The 24109-nt window shown below is 43.6% G+C and overlaps 1 protein-coding gene across 2 annotated transcripts in view; it reads left to right on the top strand.

Annotated features, from left to right (window-relative positions):
* Positions 1-24109, top strand: part of CLUAP1 (clusterin associated protein 1) — a 72768-nt gene that overhangs the window by 28890 nt on the left and 19769 nt on the right. For both annotated transcript variants that reach the window (XM_063142971.1, XM_063142970.1), the window contains exons 6-8: positions 10623-10706; positions 15144-15277; positions 18003-18144. In XM_063142971.1, coding sequence (XP_062999041.1) covers positions 10623-10706; positions 15144-15277; positions 18003-18144 — 360 coding nt within the window. The remainder of the gene's footprint in view (positions 1-10622; positions 10707-15143; positions 15278-18002; positions 18145-24109) is intronic.

Raw genomic sequence — 24109 nt, 5'->3', positions numbered from 1 at the left:
CAGTTGGACTGATTGTGAACATTCTGTTACTGACCACTTCATTCCCTCAGAACACAGGATGCTTGTGAACATTACATGATGTCATTTTAGTTCAGCCAGTCAGTAGCAGCGGCTTTATGACTGCTATAATCTGGCTGTCACTTCAGCTCAAATGATTTTGAATTTCCCCACTGTGGAACATGTATGGGGTAGATTGCCTGGTAAACAGAATCCCAAGAAATTGGGAGACATGTTAGGGGGTTATTATGTGTCCCACTTTCTTATAGCTTCATTTGCCCGGGTGCAAGGACAGACATTGGAAATTATTTATTTATTTATTTATTTATTACATTTTTATACTGCCCAATAGCCGAAGCGCTCTGGGCGGTTCGTAAAAATTAAAACCACAATAAAACACCCAACAGGTTAAAACACAATTACGAAATACAGTATAAAAAGCGCAACCAGGATAAAACCACACAGCAAAGTTGATATAAGATTAAAATACAGAGTTAAAACAGTAAAATTTAAATTTAAGTTAAAATTAAGTGTTAAAATACTGAGTGAATAAAAAGGTCTTCAGCTGGCGACGAAAGCAGTACAGTGTAGGCGCCAGGCGGACCTCTCTGGGGAGCTCGTTCCACAACCGGGGTGCCACAGCGGAGAAAGCCCTCCTTCTAGTAGCCACCTGCATCACTTCCTTTGGCAGGGGCTCACGGAGAAGGACCCCTGTGGATGATCTTATGGTCTGGGCAGGTACATCTGGGAGGAGGCATTCCTTCAGATAACCTGGCCCCAAACCATTTAGGGCTTTAAATGTCAATACCAGCACTTTGAATTGGGCCCGGACCTGGATTGGCAGCCAATGAAGCTGTAAAAGGACTGGCGTAATGTGATCTCGCCGTGCAGTCCCTGTTAATAACCTTGCTGCCCTATTTTGTACCAGCTGAAGCTTCCGGACCGTTTTCAAAGGCAGCCCCACGTATAACGCATTGCAGTAAACCAGACGAGAGGCTATGAGAGCATGGATAAATAATAACTGCCTTTGGCCTCGCCCACTCCTAGAACGTGGTCCCTGAGGGGGTCTTCAAATGGAACTCAGCTTTTGGCTAGGCTATCTCTGTCCAGATAAGGGCGTAGTTGGTATATCAACCTAAGCTGATTAAGCAATAGATAAGGGGCCGTGACCTCCACGATAGAGTACATGCTTCTGCATGCAGAAGGCCTGAAAAGCCATTCCAATATCTCTAAGAAGGGCTGGAAAATTCCATGCCTGAATCCCAGTACTAGGCTAGAAGAACCGATGGTGCATGAGAGCCCTTCAGGAATCCTGTCCAACTTGGTTCAAGGCCCCCAGAGGTGTTAAAACCAACAAGACACTGCAGGCAAAGACTTGGCAGGTCAAGTCCGGGCCAGTTTGGGGTGCTAGCCAAGGTCCTGGAAGACCCTGCCAGGCAAGTTAGACCAGGCAGAGTCTTCCAGGACCTTGGCCAGCTCTGAGTTAGCTGAGACAAGCAAGGGGAGCTGTTCAGCAGCAGTCAGAGGCTTTGGGAAGCCCCCCCCCCCAAAGGCCAGCAGCTCAAGACCTGCAGTTAACTCCACCCCCTCAGGGAAGCAGTGTGTTTCTTAAAGGGCTACTGCCTGATTTGTAGCCACTGGCTCCTTCTGGGTGAGAGTGGTGAAGGCTGTCATGGATGGAAGGTGGTGTCCATTGCATCTGAGAGATGTCCTCTGTTCTGGAAGGCCCTGGCCTAGGGGGGCTGGATTTAACGAAGGGAATCTCCTCTGCTTCTGAGTCCTCTTCAGAGCCAGGGGATGGCTCAAGGCTGGAGAACATGACCGTGCCATCATGGCACCCCTCAGCCTCCTCTTCTGCAGGCTAAATATACCCAGATCCTTCAAACTTTCCTTGTAGATCTTTCCCCTCACCTTACCCTGATGATTTTTGTTGCCCTCCTCAAAACCTATTTCAATTTGTCTACATCTTCCTTAAAGTGCAACACTCAGAACCGGACACAGTGGTGAGCGCATGATTTGCAGTGCTCAGTAGAGAACTCACACCAGGCAGGCAGAGGTCTTGTGAGATATGTGGGATTAGCAGGCATGTGCAGGTTGTGTTGCTTTTTACAGAAAAGTGTGTGTGTGTGTGTGTGTGTGTGTGTGTGTGTGTAGGGGAAGCAAGTGTTCAGTCAGAGAGGAATGCTGCAGCAGGAACCTAGAATGCTGCCTTCTACCAGGTTAGACTTAACTGCTGGCTAGGTGATATTTGGGAGAGCCAAAGGCAACTGATCTCTCAGGACAGCCCCTGCAATTTCCCTTTGCTCTGGAGCTCGATGGCATGGCTGCCTCTGGGTGACAGCTGACGGAGAGGCATAGGCAGCTGGTGTCTCAGCAGAGACAAAGGGATAGCCTTGCTTCTTACAACTAAGCTATGGTCCTTCCCTACGTGGAAGAAGATAAGATGCACGATGGAAAAAACCCTTTTTCTTCTGCTCTACGCCAGTTCTAGGGAGGGTGAGAACTTGGCTTCTCGGCACTTGTGAGTCTCCAGCCCTGATGCTCTCATCACAGTAGACTCTGCAGACTTCGGCCTAATTTCAAAAGCTCTGTGCAAGCGATCAGTTCAGATCCCTAACAAGTGATATGTCGCTTCTCCAGCAGCCACTGGGTGGGGAGGAAGAGAGTGAGGGCAGGGGTGCCCCTGACCACCACCAGCATGTATCCCCCCCCCACAGAAAAAATAATGTTCCACGCCCCTGCAGTACAGCTTCAGCAGATTATGTCAGTTAATTCAGAACCTAAACCTGCATTGCCTCCAGTGCCCTTCCCCTATGTGTAAGAAAAGAGAAAAGGGCTTAGATTCTGGATCTTCCATTTACATGGAAACCCCTTTGTTTGCTTACAGTGTGAGTCAACATGGCTAGCATTAACAGCACCAGTTAATGCCATCTCTGTCAGTTTGCGTGTTAATTGTTTTAAAATGTTTTTCCGCCTTAGCTCATCAGCGTTAATTTTATACTCTGCTCCCCCTGATTTTAATGAGTAGCAATTGTACAGCATCATGACTGTTAAGCTCTAGGGTCCTGCTAAGCAGTAAACAACATCAGGCCCCTTTGATTGACAGAATACTTACTCCCCGTTAATTAATACTAATAGTCATCAGATTCATCTTTTAATTGTTCCCTTCTCTTATCTGCTGTCAAGCTGACTCATTCCCTTGCACTGGATCCTGCAAGTCAGCCCTTACGTTCTTACACTTTTCTCAACATCTGGTAGTGCTTAAGGGTTCGCATTTGCGTTAAACCATGAAAAGAAAAACAGTTCAGTTGAGTTAGAGCAGTACGACAATGGAACCAGTTACCTAGGGAGGTTGTGGGCTCTCCCACCTTAGAGGCCTTCAAGAGGCAGCTGGACAACCATCTCTCAGGGATGCTTTAGGGTGGATTCCTGCATTGAGCAGGGGGTTGGACTCGATGCCCTTATAGACCCCTTCCAACTCTACTATTCTATGATTCTATGAGTTTACTCCCAGGGAAGTATGCATAGGAGTGTAGCCTTCCCAGCCCATTCCTCTGCAGTTTTCCTCAAAAGTAAGTCCCATCCAGTTCAGTGGGACTTACTCCAAAGTAAGCATGGATAGCATCACAGCCTTGCCCTTACAGCACAATCCTATACACGCTTACTCAGAAGTAAGTCTCACTGTGTTCAGCGGGGTTTAAGCCCTAGTAAGTTCATAGCCTGCTGGTTACCTTGTATAGTTGATTGTTTTAGCTGTAATGTGTATCGATATCGTAGTTTATTATCGTACGCCGCCTGGATATCTTGTACATGACAGGCAGCATAAAAACGTTTTTAAATGAATGAATGAGTGAGTTTAGGATTGTAGCTGTAGGATGATCTCATCTCAAGCTACAAGTCATTTAACAAGGAAATGGAATGTGATTAGTAGCCTGTCTTCAGCCTGGCCTTTTCTCCAGCAGGCCAATATTACCATGATGTCTTCACTCCTCCTCCTCCTCAGTTTTCCCTTCATGTAATTGATGGCAATGCTACATGCATCCAGATGTTGCTACATGAAAGAAGGCTGAGTTTTAACATCTTTTTTTCACCACTTCTCAAGCCCTTGCTTTAACTTACGGTCGTATTTCCAAGGTAACTTCGGCGTTAGTGTCACTTCTGCGATCGCTGTGCCTAGTTCTGTCAAGATTTAATTACTCCTGTGCCACCCCCCCCCCACCCTCCCCAATCTGCCGGCTATGTGCATTTCACGCTGAGACAAATGTTCTCGTTGTCCCCTGCTCCTTGATATGCTAAGCAGGTATGGAAGATTCTTCATTTTAAAAGGGCATTCTGCCCACTTGTGGGCTGCTTAGCGCCATTAAGATTCAGAAGCAGTTATCTCAGACTCGTTCTTCTGGAATGACATATCCTGGCCGTGGCAATGAAATATCCCATTGCCTCCTATCTTGGACAAACTATTGTTTGTTTATATGCCACTGTGTCCCTCTGTGGAACAATGAACACTTTCCAGAGAAAACCACCATTATATTGTTTCCATTTGTCACTTATGCTGGTGGCCTCTAAGGTAGCTTAACAACAAGTTTAAAACAGTACAAATAAAACAGTGAACAAATAATACCATGTCAGTACAGACAGCTAGAAATTAACAGTCATATCACATCATGTAGAAGCAGCAGCTTTGTAACCCATAAACTCAGCAGATCAGAATTAAATACCGATCAAATCTTAAGAGAATCAAACAGTTTTGTTTTTCTGTTTATTAAAAGTAATAGAGACAATAATATGAAACAGATATAAACAAATGATCTTCCTAATACATAAATTCAGACTAATGTAATTTTTTTAAAAAATGCAGTGGAACTGATAATTCCAGAATATGCCAAAAACTCAATTTCTCAATATTCTCTCTTGCTTTTATTATTTATTTATTTATTTATTTATTTATTTATTTATATAGCACCATCAGTGTACATGGTGCTGTACAGAGGAAAACAATAAAATAGCAAAACCCTGCCGCATAGGCTTACATTCTAATAAAATCATAATAAAACAATAAGAAGGGGAAGAGAATGCACTAAACAGGCACAGGGTAGAGTAAAACTAACAGTATAAAAATCAGATCAAAATCAAGTTTTAAAAGCTTTAGAAAAAAGAAAAGTTTTTAGCTGAGCTTTAAAAACTGCGATTGAACTTGCAGTTCGCAAATGTTCTGGAAGAGCGTTCCAGGCGTAAGGGGCAGCGGAAGAAAATGGATGAAGCTGAGCAAGGGAAGGAGAGACCCTTGGGCAGGTGAGAAACATGGCATCAGAGGAGCGAAAAGCACGAGCGGGGCAATAGTGTGAGATGAGAGAGGAAATAAGTCAGTTTCATCATAATAACATCATCCTGAATCCTAAAAGTTCCCCACCAGTCAGATAACAGAAGGGACAACAGTCTTCTTCCAATATGATACAATAAAAATGATGAGGAATCATCTCCAATTCAGGCTTTTCTGTGCTACCTTTTTTAAATAACTCAGAAGTGCCATTAACAAGTCCATTGGTTTATTGTGTAGCCTGTTATACGCTTAATATAATACAAAATCAAAGTCTAATATGATTTAAGTTTTACACAATGCAAATATATCAGTTCCTTAATTTCCACATCTCAACATCTGTCATAAATGATAAAGCAGGTGCCAAGCAAATATGTTTGAGAAAGGCATTCTAGCACTGTGGACACAACTACAGAGAGAGCCCAATTTCTGATAACCACCAACCTGACCTCTTGAAGTTGCGGGCACAGGAGTGGACTTCAGTTGAAAATCTTAAAACATGGGCTGGTTGATATAGAAGAAAGTGGCCCTTTAGGTACCCTGATCTTTATAGTTCCTGGGGCTTATTAGATCAAAATCAACACTTTGAACTGTATCCACAGTTCTGCCTGGCACCAGCACATTGAATTACATGAGAGCATTGCTAATCTTAATACGGGATGTTGACTATTCCAAATTGCTTCACAGATTCACCCATCGAACGTGTAAGGCAAGCCAATTACAGGTTATCTCTACAGGAGTGATCATGTAAACAGCCCGTCCTTTCAAGAAGGCAGAAGTAGTTTATTTGAATTGAACTGCACACACGGCCTTCTAGTTCCCAGAGACATTTTTTTTTATGACTGCTACATCTTCCAGCAGCGTTCAGATCAGATTATCATTGTTGGAGAGTTAACTGCACAGCAGTATGAACACTTTCAACCGTGGCTTCAGCACCGAAGCGGCGCTCAGGCATGGATGTAGATACAAACTTGACAAACACCTGATAAAGTGACACGAGAAACTCTGATAAAGAAGTTGAAGAGAAAGTACAACGAGCACATACATTAAGAAGGGCTAACTTTCTTCGAAATGCCTTTGGTTTAAGCAACAATTTATAAAGCAACTTTTGTCCTTTTCCAGTTTGTACAATCCTTGATTTTCCAGGCATTTCAATACAAATTAAGCATCAGTTTCTCTTCTTTCATTGGTAATCGGCCTCTTCCTGAGAAGTTGTAACTGTATATTGAGGGTCACTGTGATGTAGAGGTCATCCATGAGTTTTGCAGACTAATTGCAGTTCTTGGCTCAAACATGTAATGAAAGAGTGTGGTTGTTAGCCACTCTTTCCCTGTAAAATACAGGGTGTTAATTACATGCTGACCCTGTATGCTACCCTTCCTCAAAAGAGCTCAGTTTATTCTCTGATTACAAACCTGTGGGGCAGATTAAGCCGACAGATGGTGACTAGCCGAAGTCCAGCTAGTGATAATCATGGCTGAACAGGAATTTGAACCTAGGAATTCCCTGGCCAAGTCAAATCATAGAATCATAGAATAGCAGAGTTGGAAGGGGCCTACAAGGCCATCGAGTCCAACCCCCTGCTTGATGCAGGAATCCACCCTAAAGCATCCCTGACGGATGGTTGTCCAGCTGCCTCTTGAATGCCTCTAGTGTGGGAGAGCCCACAACCTCCCTAGGTAACTGGTTCCATTGTCCTACTGCTCTAACACTCAGGAAGTTTTTCCTGATGTCCAGCCGGAATCTGACTTCCTGCAGAGATAGAGAGAGAGAGAGAGAGAGGGGCACAACAGCAAAGTGAGAAGGAAGTTCTGGATCCACTGTGGATGCGGTCAGTCTTAAGGCAAAATATATAGGAAAGCCAGAGAGACTTAACAAAAGAGTATTTTTAAAAAGTATTTAAATTGAATGTTTTTTTTAAAAATGGACGTCATAGAGAAAACTCCAGCTGACTTGAAAACAAGATCCCGTAACTACATATATGTGATTCTCACCAAAAAAAAAAAGTGGAGCAGCTAGTGGCAAGACATTTCAACTCACCTGCATATATTCTCTGTGATTTACAGTTACCTGCACTTTCTGGGGTTTCAGGCAGGGTTCTCCCCCCCCCCCAGCCCTACCTGAAGATGCCTATTGAACCTTATTATTATTATTATTATTATTATTATTATTATTATTATTATTATTATTATTACTACTACTACTACTACTACTACTACTATTTATTTATTTATATAGCACCATCAATATACATGGTGCTGTACAGAGTAAAACAGTAAATAACAAGACCCTGCCGCATAGGACTTTCTGCGCACAAAATATAGAGTCTCATCACAGATGTGTGGTTCCTTCCAGTCTAGCTATTCCACCGCACTGGCTCTCTGAAGTTTTGAGCAGCTGAAAAAAAAAAGTTTAAACAGTGCATCGTAGATTGTGTGTACAACATACAAGATTAAATCATAATTTCTGCAGCTTCTTGAAATGTCAGTTGCAAAGTGATATCAGTTTCCCTGGAACATGCCTCTACCTCCCAGTATGATTTGTGCTTGCTCTGATGTCGCTTGAAGGCGTTTGGCGCGGAAACGTGAAATAATGTTATAAAGAATAAACCCTGCTGTTTGTAAAAGTGGAGGTGATACTTGCTTCTTCCTTCAGCCTGCTGGGCACTAAATAGATTTCCCTCCTTGAAGGTAACTCAAATTTAGTTCTCGTGCGTGGGGGGTGCCTTCTAAGAACCTTTGGGTCTCTAAGTGAGAGTATTAAACACATCAGAACAGAAGCCTTGCTGGAGGAGCCGCTTTTCCAGGCTTCACCTCCTAAAGCTTTTCCTCCAGCACATCCCTTGCTGAAAATGAATGTGGCTCTGAAGCTTTCAAAGGCCATTTGTGCAAACAGCTGGAGTGCTGTTGACAAATAATAGGCTGCAGTCGTTGGTTTGACGAATAACAAGGAAGTTGGCTTTATTGTTTATTTATTTATTTATTTAGAATATTTATATATTGCTCCTCATTGAAAAAAAAATTTGGAGCGGTGTACAAGGTAAAATGAAAATAAAAACAGAATAAAACAGTTAAAACAAAATTTAAAAAGAAGCAAAACAACAACAACACAGAAATCCAAGGCTGCATGTTAAAGAAAGGCTTCTTGGAATCAAGATGTTTTCAGGAGGCGCCGAAAGGAGTACAAGGTTGGCGCCTGCCTGACCTCCAGAGGCAGGGAGTTCCACAGGAGGGGGGCCACCACGCTGAAGGCTCTTCCCCTGGTGGATTCCAATCAGAGGATGGATCTATGTGGAACCACCAGGAGCAGGCCCTCGGATGACCTCAGTGACCGGGCAGGTTGGTAAGGGAGAAGGTGCTCTCTCAGGTATCCTGGTCCCAAGTTGTTTAGGGCTTTGTACACAAGTACAAGAACCTTCAACCTGGCCTGGTAGCGAATAGGCAGCCAGTGCAGTTCCCTCAGCAGAGGCGTTACATACTGGAAAGGGGCAGCTCCAGACAACAGCCGAGCTGCAGCATTCTGCACTAGCTCCAGCTTCCGGAGCAGCTTCAAGGGCAGCCCCACAGAGAGCGCGTTGCAGTAATCCAATCTTGAGGTTACCAAAGCCTGTACCACCGTGGTCAAGCTATCCCTGTCCAGGAGAGGCCGTAGTTGGCGAACCAACTGAAGATGGTAAAAGGCACTCCGAGCCGTGGCGGCTATTTGAGCCTCCAACGACAGAAATGAGTCTAAGAGTACCCCCAAACTACGAACCTGTTCTTTCAGAGGCAGAGCAACCCCATCCAGAACAGGCAATGAGCCTGTCTCCCGGACTCAGGAACCACTCACCCACAGGGCTTCCGTCTTGCCAGGATTTAGTCTCAGTTTATTGGCCCTCATCCAGCCCATTACTGAATCTAGGCACTGGTCCAGGACTTGCACAGCCTCACCTGATTCAGTTGTCACAGGGAGATAGAGCTGCGTGTCATCAGCGTATTGATGGCATTTAGCTCCAAATCCCCTAATGACCGCTCCCAACGGCTTCATATAGATGTTAAATAACATTGGGGACAAGATGGTGCCCTGCGGCACTCCATAGCTCAATTGCCAGGAGGCCGAGGACTGGTCACCCAATGCTACTCTCTGAAAACGACCCCGTAGGTAGGACCGGAACCACTGTAAAACAGTGCCTCTGATGCCCATCCCACGGAGTCGATCCAGGCGGATACCATGGTCAATGGTATCAAAAGCCGCCGAGAGATCGAGCAGATTAACAGGGTTCATTCCCCCTGTCCCTCTCTCGATAAAGGGACAGCTTTGCAGTTGAGGCTCAAGAAACCTGGACTGGAGGTGGGACATGAGGACATAAGAACTAGTCATGAGTACATTGAATATAAAGAATTAGGGCTGTACATATAATTAACTAAAATCTTTTAATTGACTAAAAAGTGCCCCTATTAATTAACAGCATTAACACACAGGATAGATTGGTTTTTGAATGCAAATATTTATAACAGCCTTACCAACGTGGTGCCCTGTACTGCTTAATGGCCTGAGATTTGTCCATCCAGTCTAGGCCTAAGTGCCCTGCCCTCATCTCCAACTTAATCAAGGCCTAATAATATGTGACTGCCCTCGTATGTATTCTTGCATGCATGTAACTCCCCTCTTATCCTTGTCTTTGTCTTTTCTCCCACTCCCTGTCGGAATTGAGATTGTATGCTCCTTGGAGGCTAGATCCTATCTCTTACATTTTTACTCTGTGAAATGCCATATAAATTGATGCTTCCTTTTTAAAGTTATTACTCTGTGTGTGTGTGTGTGTGTGTGTGTGTGTGTGTGTGTGTGTGTGTGTTCGATCCCGGGCATCTCCAGGTGGGGCTGGGAAAGAATCCTGCCTGAAACCCTGGAGAGCTGCTGCTGCCAGTCAGTGTCGACAGTGCTGGGCTGGATAGACCAAGGGTCTGACTCAGTATAAAGCAGCTTCCTGTGTTCCTACGTATGTGTATGGGATGGGGGCGAGCGGTTAAGAAGAGCTTTGAGCATCTCGTCAGCGTATTTCTTCCTACATCAGACTGACTTCCTCCTTAAAGTTGGCAGCTTTAAGGGCTGCCAAGTTGAAAAACACTTAACACTGGGCCTTTGTTAACCTTCTTAATGGGCTCCCATTCTGTGAAGGTCCTTTAGCCACGGTGCATAAATATTAGACTGCGTTCCATTTATTATGCAGATCCCTTTGTCAAAGCCAGTGAGCTGCCTGCTGTTCATTGAATATTAATTAGAGGCTCAATCTTTTTGACTATTTCTTCTGGGGTTTTTTGTCTTTCAGGAAATGAGAACAGAAGCAATTGCCAGACCTCTGGAGATAAATGAGACTGAAAAGGTGATGAGAATTGCCATCAAAGACATTTTGGTAAGGATGGTGAACTTTTATATTCAGTTGCTTCCTTGCAAATCTGTTACCTTATTCAATATTATCTTATTCAGTATTCTAGGTTTTTTAAAATAATAATAATAATAATAATAATTCCTGAAGAGTGTTTTTTTTAAAAAAAATAGTTTCGCTTACCTTGGATGGGAACTCCTGACAAATGTATTTCCACATGACTGTGTGCACACCTGTTGCATGCTTCCAGTCAAAATCAGACCTTTGGCAGGACTGGAATAGACACGTATTCTAAGTCTCAAATGTGACATGTTGGTGGCAGCCATGTCTACTTAATCATGTCTCTGCCCCATAAAGCAGTGTGATAGAGATGGTGATTTGTCTGATTTTATCATCAAAAGGAGAGCAGCTAAGCCTTCTACCATCTTACTTTACTGCAGCCCATTGTCCCATTCAGCTCACTTCTCATATTGGAGCCCAGGAAGGGGGAGGAATTTGGGTGGCAGCGATGATGCAGAGAGAGAGAGAGAGAGAGGGACGAGGGAGCGTTTAGTGCCCCCTTTGCTATTAAAAGGCAGACAGGTGATGAAACGCAGCTATTGCTGTCACCTCTAATTCAGCCCATGTCTGCTGTCATAGCAGGACCCCGCCTCAACATAAACCTTGCAGTACACCTCCATGTTTAATTTGGCCTTTCTAATATAAGAAAGCAGACCACCTTTAAAATTCCACACAGCTCAGAATACTGTCTCTTCATCACTTACTGGAGTAAAAAGAACAGTGGCCTTAGATATGGAGAAAACTAAAATTCCAATAATGATAATCCCCCCAACATTATTAAATTAGAGTCTAATAATTTATGACACGTTAGTGTAACCGGAACCTTAGATGGGGCTGTGGCAATAAAGGATCATGGCAGAGAAGATACTTTCTCCCGTATTTGTTCTTTTAGGGAAAAGTAAAATATTATATGTTATATTTGGGGACACTGACTTCAGCCCCTTCATGGCCCTTGCAGTGGGAAGGGCTCATTATTATTATTATTATTATTTATTTATTTATATAGCACCATCAATGTACATGGTGCTGTACAGAGTAAAACAGTAAATAGCAAGACTCTGCCGCATAGGCTTACAATCTAATAAAATCATAATAAAACAATAAGGAGGGGAAGAGAATGCCAACAGGCACAGGGTAGGGTAAGCAGGCACAGGGTAGGGTAAAACTAACAGTATAAAGTCTGCACAACATCAAGTTTTAAAAGCTTTAGGAAAAAGAAAAGTTTTTAGTTGAGCTTTAAAAGCTGCGATTGAACTTGTAGTTCTCAAATGTTCTGGAAGAGCGTTCCAGGCGTAAGGGGCAGCAAAAGAAAATGGACGGAGCCGAGCAAGGGAAGTAGAGGCCCTTGGGCAGGCGAGAAACATGGCATCAGAGGAGCGAAGAGCATGAGCGGGGCAATAGTGTGAGATGAGAGAGGAGAGATAGGAAGGAGCTAGACCGTGAAAAGCTTTGAAGGTTAACAGGAGAAGTTTATATTGGATTCTGAAGTGAATTGGAAGCCAATGAAGAGATTTCAGAAGCGGAGTAACATGGTCAGAGCGGCGAGCCAAGAAGATGATCTTGGCGGCAGAGTGGTGAACAGAAACCAACGGACTGATGTGAGAAGAAGGAAGGCCAGAGAGAAGAAGGTTGCAGTAGTCCAACCGTGAAATAACCAGTGCATGAACAAGCGTCTTGGCGGAAGAGACAGACAAAAATGATCGAATCCTGGCAATATTATACAGGAAAAATCGACAAGATTTAGCTACTGCCTCAATATGAGGAATAAAGGAGAGCGAGGAGTCAAATATAAAGCCATCATTGACAGTAAGAGAGAATGAGAGATGAGGAGAAGGTTTAGGAGGAAAAACGAGCAATTCAGTCTTTGCCATATTGAGTTTCAAACGACGATGAAGCAGCCAAGCTGAGATATCTGAAAGACATGCCGAGATACGATCGTGAACATCAGGAGAAAGTTCCGGAGATGACAGATATAGTTGTGTATCATCGGCGTACAGATGATATTGGAGGCCATGAAGTTGAATAAGCTTGCCCAAGGGCAACATGTATAAGGAAAACAACAACGGGCCAAGCACCGAGCCTTGCGGAACCCCTACTGAAAGGGGAAAGGAGGAAGACGAGCTGCCATTAGCCAGCACGCTGAAAGAGCGACCCGCTAGATACACACTCTCAGACACAAACTGCCCTAATGATGGGCACTTTGCTAGCAGTAATGTGATTTGTATGTGCTCAGACCACTCACCTTACATCACCCCAGGGCTTGATAGACCCAGATGGTCTTCCTTTTCTTTTTTCAGGAAATCAGTTGGGGGTGGGGGCACCTTGGAGCAGATAACCAGAGCCTGGGGGGAGATGTTTAATCCTTTGGCCCTACCTGCTGCTTCTCTTGTCTGTCTCATTCTCGCTTCCAAGCCATTTTCCTTTAAAAAATGTATTAAGGCTGGTAGTATTCTCTGGTTAGGCCCTCTGTAATCTTTGCAGAAACTCTATAAGGTAGACTAGTATTCTTGTCCCCATGTTTTAGAGATTTTCAGCTGGGGCTGAGAAAAAATAGCTTACCTAAAGCTACCTGGTGGGATGCATCTGTATTATTAGGAATAAGAGCTCCATGTAGTTACTGTAAATCGAAATATATTGCAACTATGATTTAATAATAATAATAATAATAATAATAATAATAATAATAATAATAATAATATTTCTTACCGCCTCTCCGATTAGATCGAGGTGGAGAACAACAGCAAGCATAAAATACATAAAATACTGATTAAAAACATAGTATACACTGTTAAAAACATCCTAAAAGCATATTAAAAGTATCCTAAAATTCTACTGGATAGGCCTGCCGGAAGAGATCAGTCTTGATAGCTTTCTTGAATGCTAAAAGACTGTCAAGCTGACGAGTCTCCTCCGTCAGATTTGATTCCTCCCCCCATCTAGGATAAAAAAATATTCAGACCTCATATATTAGCATCTATTAACATTTCAAGAAGCAGCTCCAAGAAATCGTAGTATTACAGCACTTTGTTGGGGGATATCTCCACATTGCAAAACTACCTCAACTAGTTAATTCTGGTCCAATTAATATAGCAATCTGCTAGAGCAAACAGCGGTTGCTGCTTGAATGCTCCGACTTTGCTAATTAACAACTTTCAAAGGGGCAAAGTTTTCAAGGTCATCAGGGCTTTGATCCTATGCGTCAATTTTTGTATCTCATTCTACCCTCCCCACCATTTTCTTGATTTCCTTTCACCACTTTCACGAGAGTTTGTAGGAGGTGGCTGTACGTGGGGATAAAAAAGGACCCAAGAGGCCTGCATTTTCTCTAACAAGTGTCACTTCTGAATGAAAGATGTACACTTAGCCGTTTTAAATGTTTACAGAGTCTTGAAAGCTCTCTGAAAGTAGCTGGAAATAATTACTCTTTCAGTTTTGTATTTACACGTGCTGCTACGTTGAGCTGATATTGGTAGCGTCCTTCTCAGGTTTCCACAAGGGAGCTCTTGCTTCTTGACCTTCCTACATTTGTTAGAAGCATTTTACTAACCTGATGTTAGAATCAAATAGATCACAAATAAACCAAAACATAGATAAAATTTTGCTGATGCCAATTGAATGTAGTAGTAATAATAAATAATATAATATAAAGTTGTGTTAAAGCTTTTTGTATAGAGCAGCCTTCCCTAACCAGGTACTCTCCAGCTGTGTGGGCTACAAGCCCCATCATCCACAGCCAGCATGGCCACCAGGCTCAGGAAGGCTGGCTCATAATACATGAGTACAACTATACAGGGATGGGAACTGAAGCCCCTATAATATATCATTAAATGCTCCTGGTGGTTCCACATGGATCTATGGCCTGATTGGAGTCCACTAGGAGAAGAGCCTTCAATGTGGTGGCCCCCTTTCTTTGGAACTCCTTGCCCCTGGAGGTAAAGCAGGCACCAACACCATGGCCTGCATGCATTCCATTAGCCATTTTGTGGTTAAGCATCACGGTTTAGCGTGTTGTCTGTTGCCACTGTTGCTTTCAGCGCTTCCTGAAAACAGCTCTGTTCCAGGAAATATTCCTTAACTGACAGCCACATTTTTTTATTGGCATTCTGGTTTGTTTGTTTTTTAAAGTATAATTTTAATATGGTGTTTTAATCTTTTTATTTATTTACTATTTTACTTACATTCACCACTCTGGAATCTGTTTTAGATATGGAGTGGTTAACATTTTGCCTTCTTCTCTTTAATGTGTCTCCCTGGTACTAATCCAGAATTCTGCAACACGATTTCTTAGCACACACAGGCCTGGATCTAAACAAAAAAGAAAAAAAGAGAAGAGTCAGGCCAGGAACAGGACTTGGAGCTAAAAACGTCAGAATTTGCAGTTCATCTGTGCTGTCTTTCTTGTAGGAGCAAGTCCAGAAAACCAAAGACATGCTGAACAACGTGGCTTCAGATGAAGCCAGTTTGGAGGCCAAAATTGAAAAAAGGAAATCAGAGCTGGAAAGGAATCACAAGCGGCTGCAGACTCTGCAGAGTGTTCGGTAAGAACAGATGTACTGTTTCTCCCCTGAAGAATAAATATACGGGGTGTCAGTGTGTAGGCTTAATGCCCACCACAGTGGAGAATGAATAGCCTGCCGTGAACCTAAGAAACTTTCTTGACAAAGTTTCGACTTACATGCTAATGCACACGCTATAATTGCAGTAATGTAGCTATCGGGTTTTTTTCAGTTATTAGATCCTTTCCAAATGATGTCAAGAACTCCATTTTCGTTTTGTGCCTTAACTGTGCATATAAAATTGCATTTGGCCAATCTGCAGCGGCACGTCGTGATGCAACCACCTTTGTGCCTGTTATCTCGAGATGTCTCTGCCTTCAATGCCAGAGTAAGACTTAATTAATTGAATTGAGTGATCTCAGCTGTATTCCTGTGGGAACCTTCACCCTCCATTACGGCGGTCCGGAAACACAGTTGGCCTGTGATTGGCTAACCAAGACCTTCCTTATCAAGGGTTTGAGCATAAAAAGTGGAGGGTTGGAACTGCCCTTTTGTTTTCATCTTTATCTTTAAGTTGCCTTCAGGCTTCTGGTTCTTTGGATCCCAGGCATGGCCCTGACCTATTGGGAGACCCATACTTAGGTAACGCGTAGGGCAGGCTTAGGTCATTTTTTATAGGTTTCACCTGGAGTATTGTTTCCAAAGGTCACTGTGATTCTTATATGCCGTTTTATCCTCTTTTCTCCCCTTTTTTGTTGTTTATTCGTTCAGTCGCTTCCGACCCTTCGTGACATCATGGACCAGCCCACGCCAGAGCTTTCTGTCGGCCGTCGCCACCCCTAGCTCCCCCAAGGTTGAGTCTGTCCCCTCCAGAATATCATCCATCCATCTTGCCCTTGGTCGGCCCCTCTTCCTTTTGCCTTCCACTTTCCCTAGCATCAGCATCTTCTCCAGGTTGTCCTGTCTTCTCATTATGTGGCCAAAGTACTACAGTTTTGCCTTTAATACCATTCCCTGAAGTGAGCAGTCTGGCTTTATTTCCTGGAGTATGGACTGGTTTGATCTTCTTGCAGTCCACGGCACTCTCAGAATTTTCCTCCAACACCACAGTTCAAAAGCATCTATCTTCCTTCGCTCAGCCTTCCTTATGGTCTAGCTCTCGCAGCCATAGGTTACTACGGGGAATACCATTGCTTTAACTATGCAGACCTTTGTTGTCAGTGTGGTGTCTCTGCTCTTAACTATTTTATCGAGATTTCTCATTGCTCTCCTCCCAAGAAGTAAACGTCTTCTGATTTCCTGGCTGCAGTCAGCGTCTGCAGTAATCTTTGCGCCCAGAAATACAAAGTCTGTCACTGCCTCCACGTTTTCTCCCTCTATTTGCCAGTTATCAATCAAGCTCGTTGCCATAATCTTGGTTTTTTGGAGGTTTAACTGCAACCCGGCTTTTGCACTTTCTTCTTTCACCTTCGTCATAAGGCTCCTCAGCTCCTCCTCACTTTCAGCCATCAAAGTGGTATCATCTGTATATCTGAGATTGTTAATGTTTCTTCCTGCGATTTTAACTCCAGCCTTGGATTCCCCCCTTACCCTATGTCAATAAACTTAATCTCTTAATCCAGAGTCTTCTGCTCAGTTAATTGCTACTGTTGAAAGTTTCAGGCTTAGGGTTTGAAATAGAGGGTGAGAGTTTGGACCCTTATTTCTAAGCCCTAGGGGTATCCAGTAAGGTCTGTGAGTGCCCTGGCTCAGTTTGAGAGGGACATATGGGGTGATGGAAGGCTACCTTAGTAATTGTTTGGTCTGTACCTGCACTGCACGGAGTTGGAGCAACGCCCTCCCTCCACAACCACCATTTTGTTGCTCTGAGCACTACTTGAGGATCACACTTAAGCTTTTCAAAATACTGAGTTTAAAAAAAACCCTACAAAACAAAATCATGAAAAGAAGGTGGAATGTTAGAAGTTTGGTTGCTTTTGAGGTGGCTTTTTGTGAAGAGGGCATTTGCCTCTGGTGACCAGTGAGGGAGGAAGCAGCAGCCAGGCACCTCTCCACTGTGCCTGGGTCCAGCTCCAGCTGAGAGCCCCCTCCCTCCTGCTGTCAACTGTAACTGCTGAACTTTGCAACTAAGATTGTAGTGCCTGAATTTGCTTTCCTTTTCCCCCTCCTCCTCCTCCCTCCCAACCACCTTTCCTTTTGTGTCATGTCTTTTAGATTGTAAGCCTGTGGGCAGGGACTGTCAAGAAATACTTTTGTAAGCCGCCGTGAGAGCCTTTTTTGGCTGAATGCCGGCATAAAAATCCTTAAATAAATAAATATATCCACCTTTACTAGAGTCCTACAAAATATCCCCCAACTGCATCGTTTGCCTTTGTGTAATACTCCTGCAAGGTGCATAATGCTGTATATAGTCCTGAAATGATTGTAAAATCATTTTTAAAAATGGGGATTTCTTTTACTTGTTGCCTTTTTTTTTCTGAGCCTTTGGCATTTTATTTACTTGGCTCACCTATCCTTGCTTGACTAACCTGCTACTAGGTGTTTGGATACCCATATATATTGGTTTATTTGAGGGGGTTGTCTTTTATATTCAGGCATTCTCAAAGGCCTCGTTCAGACAGCTGAGGTGGTGGCAGTGATATTGAGGTTTTTCGAAAGTTTTGAGTGCTCTTTGACAACTTGGGGAGAGTCCCCCCCCCCCCCCCGTTCATCACACAGCTGCAAAGTTAGTATTTTCAAGGCCCTTTTTCCTTCTGACCCCCACTAGCCCAGCCTTTATGGATGAATATGAGAAGATTGAGGAGGAATTGCAGAAACAGTACAGCTGTTACCTGGAGAAATTTCGTAACCTTTCTTATCTGGAGCAGCAATTGGACGACCAGCACCGAATGGAGCAAGAGAGATTTGAGGTGAGAGTTCTCAAATATTACATGAACTCAATCTTAATTTCCTCCGTGCATGCCTCTGTACACACTTTTATCACGGTTGTCTCCAGTGTAACTCAACACAGGTGTTGATACAAAATTGTTAAAAATAGAGAAGTTTTCCCCCTTGTCTTCTGTTCTTAGGGCACAATCCTATGTGTGTTTATACAGAAGAAAAATCGTACAACTCACAGTGTTCCACAGCCTTCATGGCTGACAGTTGTAGGACATTTTTCTATCTAAACATGTATAGGATCGAGCCCTTAGTGTTGAATCCTTAAGCTACTGATTTCAAGCCTCCCAGGATATCCTCTTTGGAAAGGCAAAGACTAATAAAAAATAAAATATCATTACAAATAATTTAAAAAAAACCTTCTATGTGAAAATTCATGCATTAAAAAAAAAAGCAAAGTGACATTGGAGTTGTGATAGGAGAGCAGCTTCCTCCTGGCTGTGCAATTTGCATGAAAGTTGTATGTACCCCCGTGCATTGAACATGGTTCAGACATCAGTCTTGCCTCTATGTTTCAGGTGGGTTGCCCAATTCACATGCCACACACACATTTATTAAGTTCATCCTTCATCTTTTAAAAAATATATATCTGCAAATGTTTTTAAAAAAGACTTGTAAAAATACTTTGGGAAGTGTGTGTGTGTGTTTGTGTGTGTGTGGAGGGCAACTTCACATACATGAGTGAGTAGTTACTTTCCACAGGTAAATCCTATAAAAACATAGGTGCCCTTAACTCTGCATGGGATTGGGCTTTTAGACTCACACCTGTGAGCTCTCAGGTTTCATACCTTCTCGGTTCAAAAGTAATGCAATTCTTTTGCCTGCAGAAGACTTGCAACCATTTCCCAGTTGAATAAATGATCAACTTTCAAATGCAGGTGTTGTGAACGTAAGGTCATGTCAGCAAAACAGGCCAGATTTAATTGTAGCAAATAAAATATGACAAGCTGATTCTGAGTGCTGATATATGACAGCTATGACAAATGAACAGTCTGGAGCTGCTCTGAAAAAGATTTATGCAGGGTATGAAGAATAACTTTGCAATTTTAGAGTGCTAGAAGGTTGCTTCTGGATACTATGGAATCCTCATCACTGGGAGTCTTTAAGATGATGTTAGTTTAGCAATTGATCATACTAATTTAAGTGGACTCTGAGACAGTAGGATTGAATGACCCATTAAAGTGACTTCCAACCATCTTACTGACAAATGTCCATCGTTAGAGGTGAAGTTGAACAGACTTTGTAGAACTCAGAATCTCCGGTTGTTCAGAGGCATTGATTTGGTAGCAGACTCAGGACTGAGAAAAGGAAATACTACTACATATGCCAGGTAGTGGAATTTACCATGACGATATGTGGTAAATGCCACTTGCTTAGATTACTATTGTAAAGTATTGGGCAAGTTTCCCAAGGCTGGGGAAATCACATATTTTTCTCCTCCACTCTAATGGCAACCTTAAAGGCTCTCTTGGATTAAGAGAGCCTTTAAGGCCCTCATCGACCGGTGGGTGGGGAGAGAAACTCAATTTCCCCAGGTCTTGGGAAATCAAGTGGATTTTCACCCCATCACTAAGCCCAGCGAAGGAAACAATATTGCAGTACTATAATTCTCCCCTCCTAATTCTGGTTTTAGAGGCCCAACAGGAGGGGAAAACATTTGTTCCAGAAGAATATTGGGCAAATGATCTTTCTCCGAGGAACCCTTTCTATGTAGATTTTTCTGTTGTGGAACTCAACTGTGTTGCAGAGGTTTCTGGGGCTTGTTCTTTTTATATTACTGATACTCTGGGTTTTTTTTTGTTGTTTTTTTCAAAAAAGACTGATAAAACTCCCAAGGAACCCCAGGGTTTCCTGGAATACAGTTTGAGAAGTAATGGCTTAGCTCTTGAGAGCGTGTTCAGTCACTGTACTGCTGAGCTTCTGATTTCCTTGAGAAGAAATACCAGCACAGCTTGTTTAGCTGTGTTATCACTCCTTATAAAAGTGAACCCTCCAGCAAAGGAGATCGTTACCTTGTCGTGGTGCTGGAGCGAAAGCGAGGAGGAGCTGAGGAGCCTTATGACGAAGGTGAAAGAAGAAAGTGCAAAAGCCAGGTTGCAGTTAAACCTCCAAAAAACCAAGATTATGGCAACCAGCTTGATTGATAACTGGCAAATAGAGGGAGAAAACGTGGAGGCAGTGACAGACTTTGTATTTCTGGGTGCAAAGATTACTGCAGACGCTGACTGCAGCCAGGAAATCAGAAGACGTTTACTTCTTGGGAGGAGAGCAATGAGAAATCTCGATAAAATAGTTAAGAGCAGAGACACCACACTGACAACAAAGGTCCGCATAGTTAAAGCAATGGTATTCCCCGTAGTAACCTACGGCTGCGAGAGCTGGACCATAAGGAAAGCTGAGCAAAGGAAGATAGATGCTTTTGAACTGTGGTGTTGGAGGGAAATCCTGAGAGTGCCTTGGACTGCAAGAAGATCAAACCAGTCCATACTCCAGGAAATAAAGCCAGACTGCTCACTTGAGGGAATGGTGTTAAAGGCAAAACTGAAGGACTTTGGCCACATAATGAGAAGACAGGACACCCTGGAGAAGATGCTGATGCTAGGGAAAGTGGAAGGCAAAAGAAAGAGGGGCCGACCAAGGGCAAGATGGATGGATGACATTCTGGAGGTGACAGACTTGACCTTGGGGGAGCTGGGGGTAGCGATGGCCGACAGAAAGCTCTGGCGTGGGCTGGTCCATGAAGTCATGAAGAGTCGGAAGTGACTGAACGAATAAACAACAACGAAAGTGAACCTGGGTCATGAGCACCGACAGACAAGGCCACTGGGGAAAAAAGAAGGAGATGCTCAGAGGAACCCCGAGGATTTCAGAAATACATAAAAATATTTTAAAAACAGACCCTAAAGGCCAAACCCCCCAAAAACTCAACCTAATGACGAAGGAACAGCAGCTACAGAATGCTGAATGTTAGTTGGGCAGGAGAAAGTGGCTGACCAGCACCCTGAAGAGGAGCACTCTTGTGTGGTGGAAGGTTACACTGGAGCATTGAGTTGCTGGTCCCATCTGTTCTTCTGGATACCGGTTGCTGGTGATGGTGGTGGGGACGGCAAATAGCAGTGGGGAAGGTTTTTGCTATGGCTTCTGGCCGGCCACGACTGAAAATAGGATGCTGGCTTAGATAGACCCTTGGTCTGATCCATCAGGGCTGCTCTTACGTTTCTGGGTCAAATAGAGAGCCCTATTTCCGGCATTTCCCTCAAGGCCTCTGACCATCTGCAGTGAATGCAGAACATCGCCATTCCATTCAGTAAGTTGAGGGGGAGCTGCAATTTAGGCTTCCGTGTAGTTCAATCAATCCTGGAATGATTAACTCTTCTAGATGACACTTCTGTTGAGAATAATTCATTACAATTAAATTCTTGTGTACAGATTGTTCCTGTAGAACCTTGGCTTGGAAAACACCTGCGTGCGCTGCCTGTTTGTATATGTGTTCCCATTCATTATGCAATTGATACACGTTTTACTCTTCTGAAGAGTTGGAATTGCTGCTCCTCATTATGGTCTCTTGATATTGGAAGACCAGCTGGCCCAGTGGCCCGTGGTCAAGTAAGGCTGGGAAACAAAACTCTGAGCCGTGCTGCTCTCCCAATTAGTTTTGATTGTGCTTGATTTCTAAGTAGCTCTGTAAAGGTGGCCTCTTTCAGTCCTTGTTAAATCTAAGTGATATTGCAAGATGTGAATGGCCAAGGCTGGTGTTTTGACACCGTGAGATGGTAGAGGTGCGAACTATATAAGACGGGGGAAAGGCAGCGTTACCTGCTACTTTAAAAAAATGTGAATGTATTTTGATTCCTCCTGATTTTTTGTTTGCATGGGGCAGAAGGCCTGAGCTACCCTAAAGATCTAGCTAACTGGGTGTGATTCTGACCAGTGTATTGAGCAGGCTTCCTCCAACCCTAGGCCAATGGAATGAGGGCTAAGAATAATGGGAGTTGTAGACCAACACAACTGGAAGGCATTGGATTGGAGAAGAATGATGCAGAGCAGAGGTAGGCAACTTGGTGCCCTCCAGATGTTTTGAACTACAATCCCATAAAACCCTGTCAGCTTGGTCAATGGTCAAGGATTATGGGAATTGTAATCTGGAGGACACCAAGTTGCCTACCCGTGGTATAGACTTGCAGGATCTAACGCCGTCTTCCCCAACCGAGTTTTGGATGTGAACTCACATCAGCCCCAGCCACCTTAGCCAAGGGTTGGGTGGTCTGGGAGTTGTAGTCCCAAACATCTGGAAGGCAACTGGTTTGCCCAGTCTGACCTAAGGAAAGAAGCTGGCCAAATGAAGCCAGGGTCCTGATGTCCTCTTCAGACTTTCTCTGAAATGTCTGGTAGGACTAGAGATCAAGAAGCTCTCGGCCTCAGAGACTTCACCTTATCAGAATCTATGACAGCAAGAGGTTCCAGAAACATCAGAACCTCCATCTATTCCTCCAAGCCTCCACCCCTTAACTTCTTTGTCCCCCTGCAAGGTGTTTTGCAGAAGATCAGGTTCCTTGATATTAGTACAAGCTAGAACTGGTTACTGTGATTGGTACAAATCATTGGTTCACCTGAGGGGGGGTGGGAAAACCTGGATGAAGACAGCGGCACAGCTGTTACCACATTCCCCCAGTTTTAGCAATATCCAGACTACAGCAGTGTTCAGAGACATTAGACACTGTATTTCATAGCTATTTCTTTGACCCTTCATAGCTGACATCAAGCAGATGCTCAGTAATGTAATACTGAAGGCAATGTGTAATAAATAGTCGAAGCAGCATACACGAGGCCAAGAAAAAGTACTTCTTTCTTCTCTTGTCTCAGTTTTCCTAGCCCTCCCACTTCCACACACACACACACTATTTTTCATGTGCAAGAGTACACTTGCGATAATCCCCATGGTGGAAATACTTATTCATGAGGCTTTGAGAAGCCCCAGCTGTTTTAATAATTTCCCCATCAGCCTCAATTTGACAAACATCTTCAAACAATGTAAGCTGATCTTTGTTTTTACGCCATGGACCAAGCATTTATATTCCTATAAAGGCCGTGCATCTAACCAACCAACTAATAATACAATGGAAGTGTAATACATCAAGAGAATAGCAAATGAGCTTTTATTGAATCATTACAATTTGTACTTTCCTTTCCGTCTGGGGAGAGAAGTAAGCAAATAAATAGGAGGGCTGTTGCAATTTCTGCTACAATGGAAGCACTCTTGATTTAATTGGTGATGTCCCTGAATGATCACTTCTTTGCTAAGAATCTGCCACTGAAAAGGGCATTTGTCGCTTGAACACTACTCCATTAATACGTCTGGTACCTCACCTCTTTTCACATAGATCATTCAACTGTAGCTTTCTTTTCTGATTACCGTCGCCCAGAATTTGCATCCTCTTCCTTTCCTCTTTGATGCTGTACTTGTCTCGAAGCTGTTAAGGCAAGAAGGGCTCCAGGTTGGGGGAGGCGACTCTAAACTTTTCTGTTCCTTTGCAACTCCGTGCAAAGCAGTCATCTCCTCACTGAGGTCCTGGCACAACAGTGCAAGAAACGCTCTTGACCGGGCCGCAGACTCAAAAACTCTTATCAACCGGAACTTCCCATTCCAGAAGTCCTTCCTGCTGTCGCAATGCCGGAGCAGGAGTCATCAATCCTGCTCGATAAGTTGGGATCCCACTTGCTGCTTGAAGTGATACGTTCTGCAGAAAGCTGAAACACTTTAGCCCTTCAGAGATGTTGGACTGTGACTCCCATCATTCCCAGCCAGGGCTGGCTGGGGATGATGGGAGTTGCAGTCCAACACCTCTGGAGGGAACCAAGCTGGGGAAGGTTGATTTAGAGCCTTGGGTATTCCTTCCTCTTCGAGTGGCCGTATAAAGGTGCTAAGGGCGTAAACAC

Source organism: Elgaria multicarinata, chromosome 17, assembly GCF_023053635.1.
Source record: "Elgaria multicarinata webbii isolate HBS135686 ecotype San Diego chromosome 17, rElgMul1.1.pri, whole genome shotgun sequence".
In the NCBI taxonomy this organism is placed as follows: domain Eukaryota; kingdom Metazoa; phylum Chordata; class Lepidosauria; order Squamata; family Anguidae; genus Elgaria; species Elgaria multicarinata.
The sequence above is the reverse complement of the archived record's forward strand: the minus strand, read 5'-3'. Positions and strand labels throughout refer to the sequence as shown.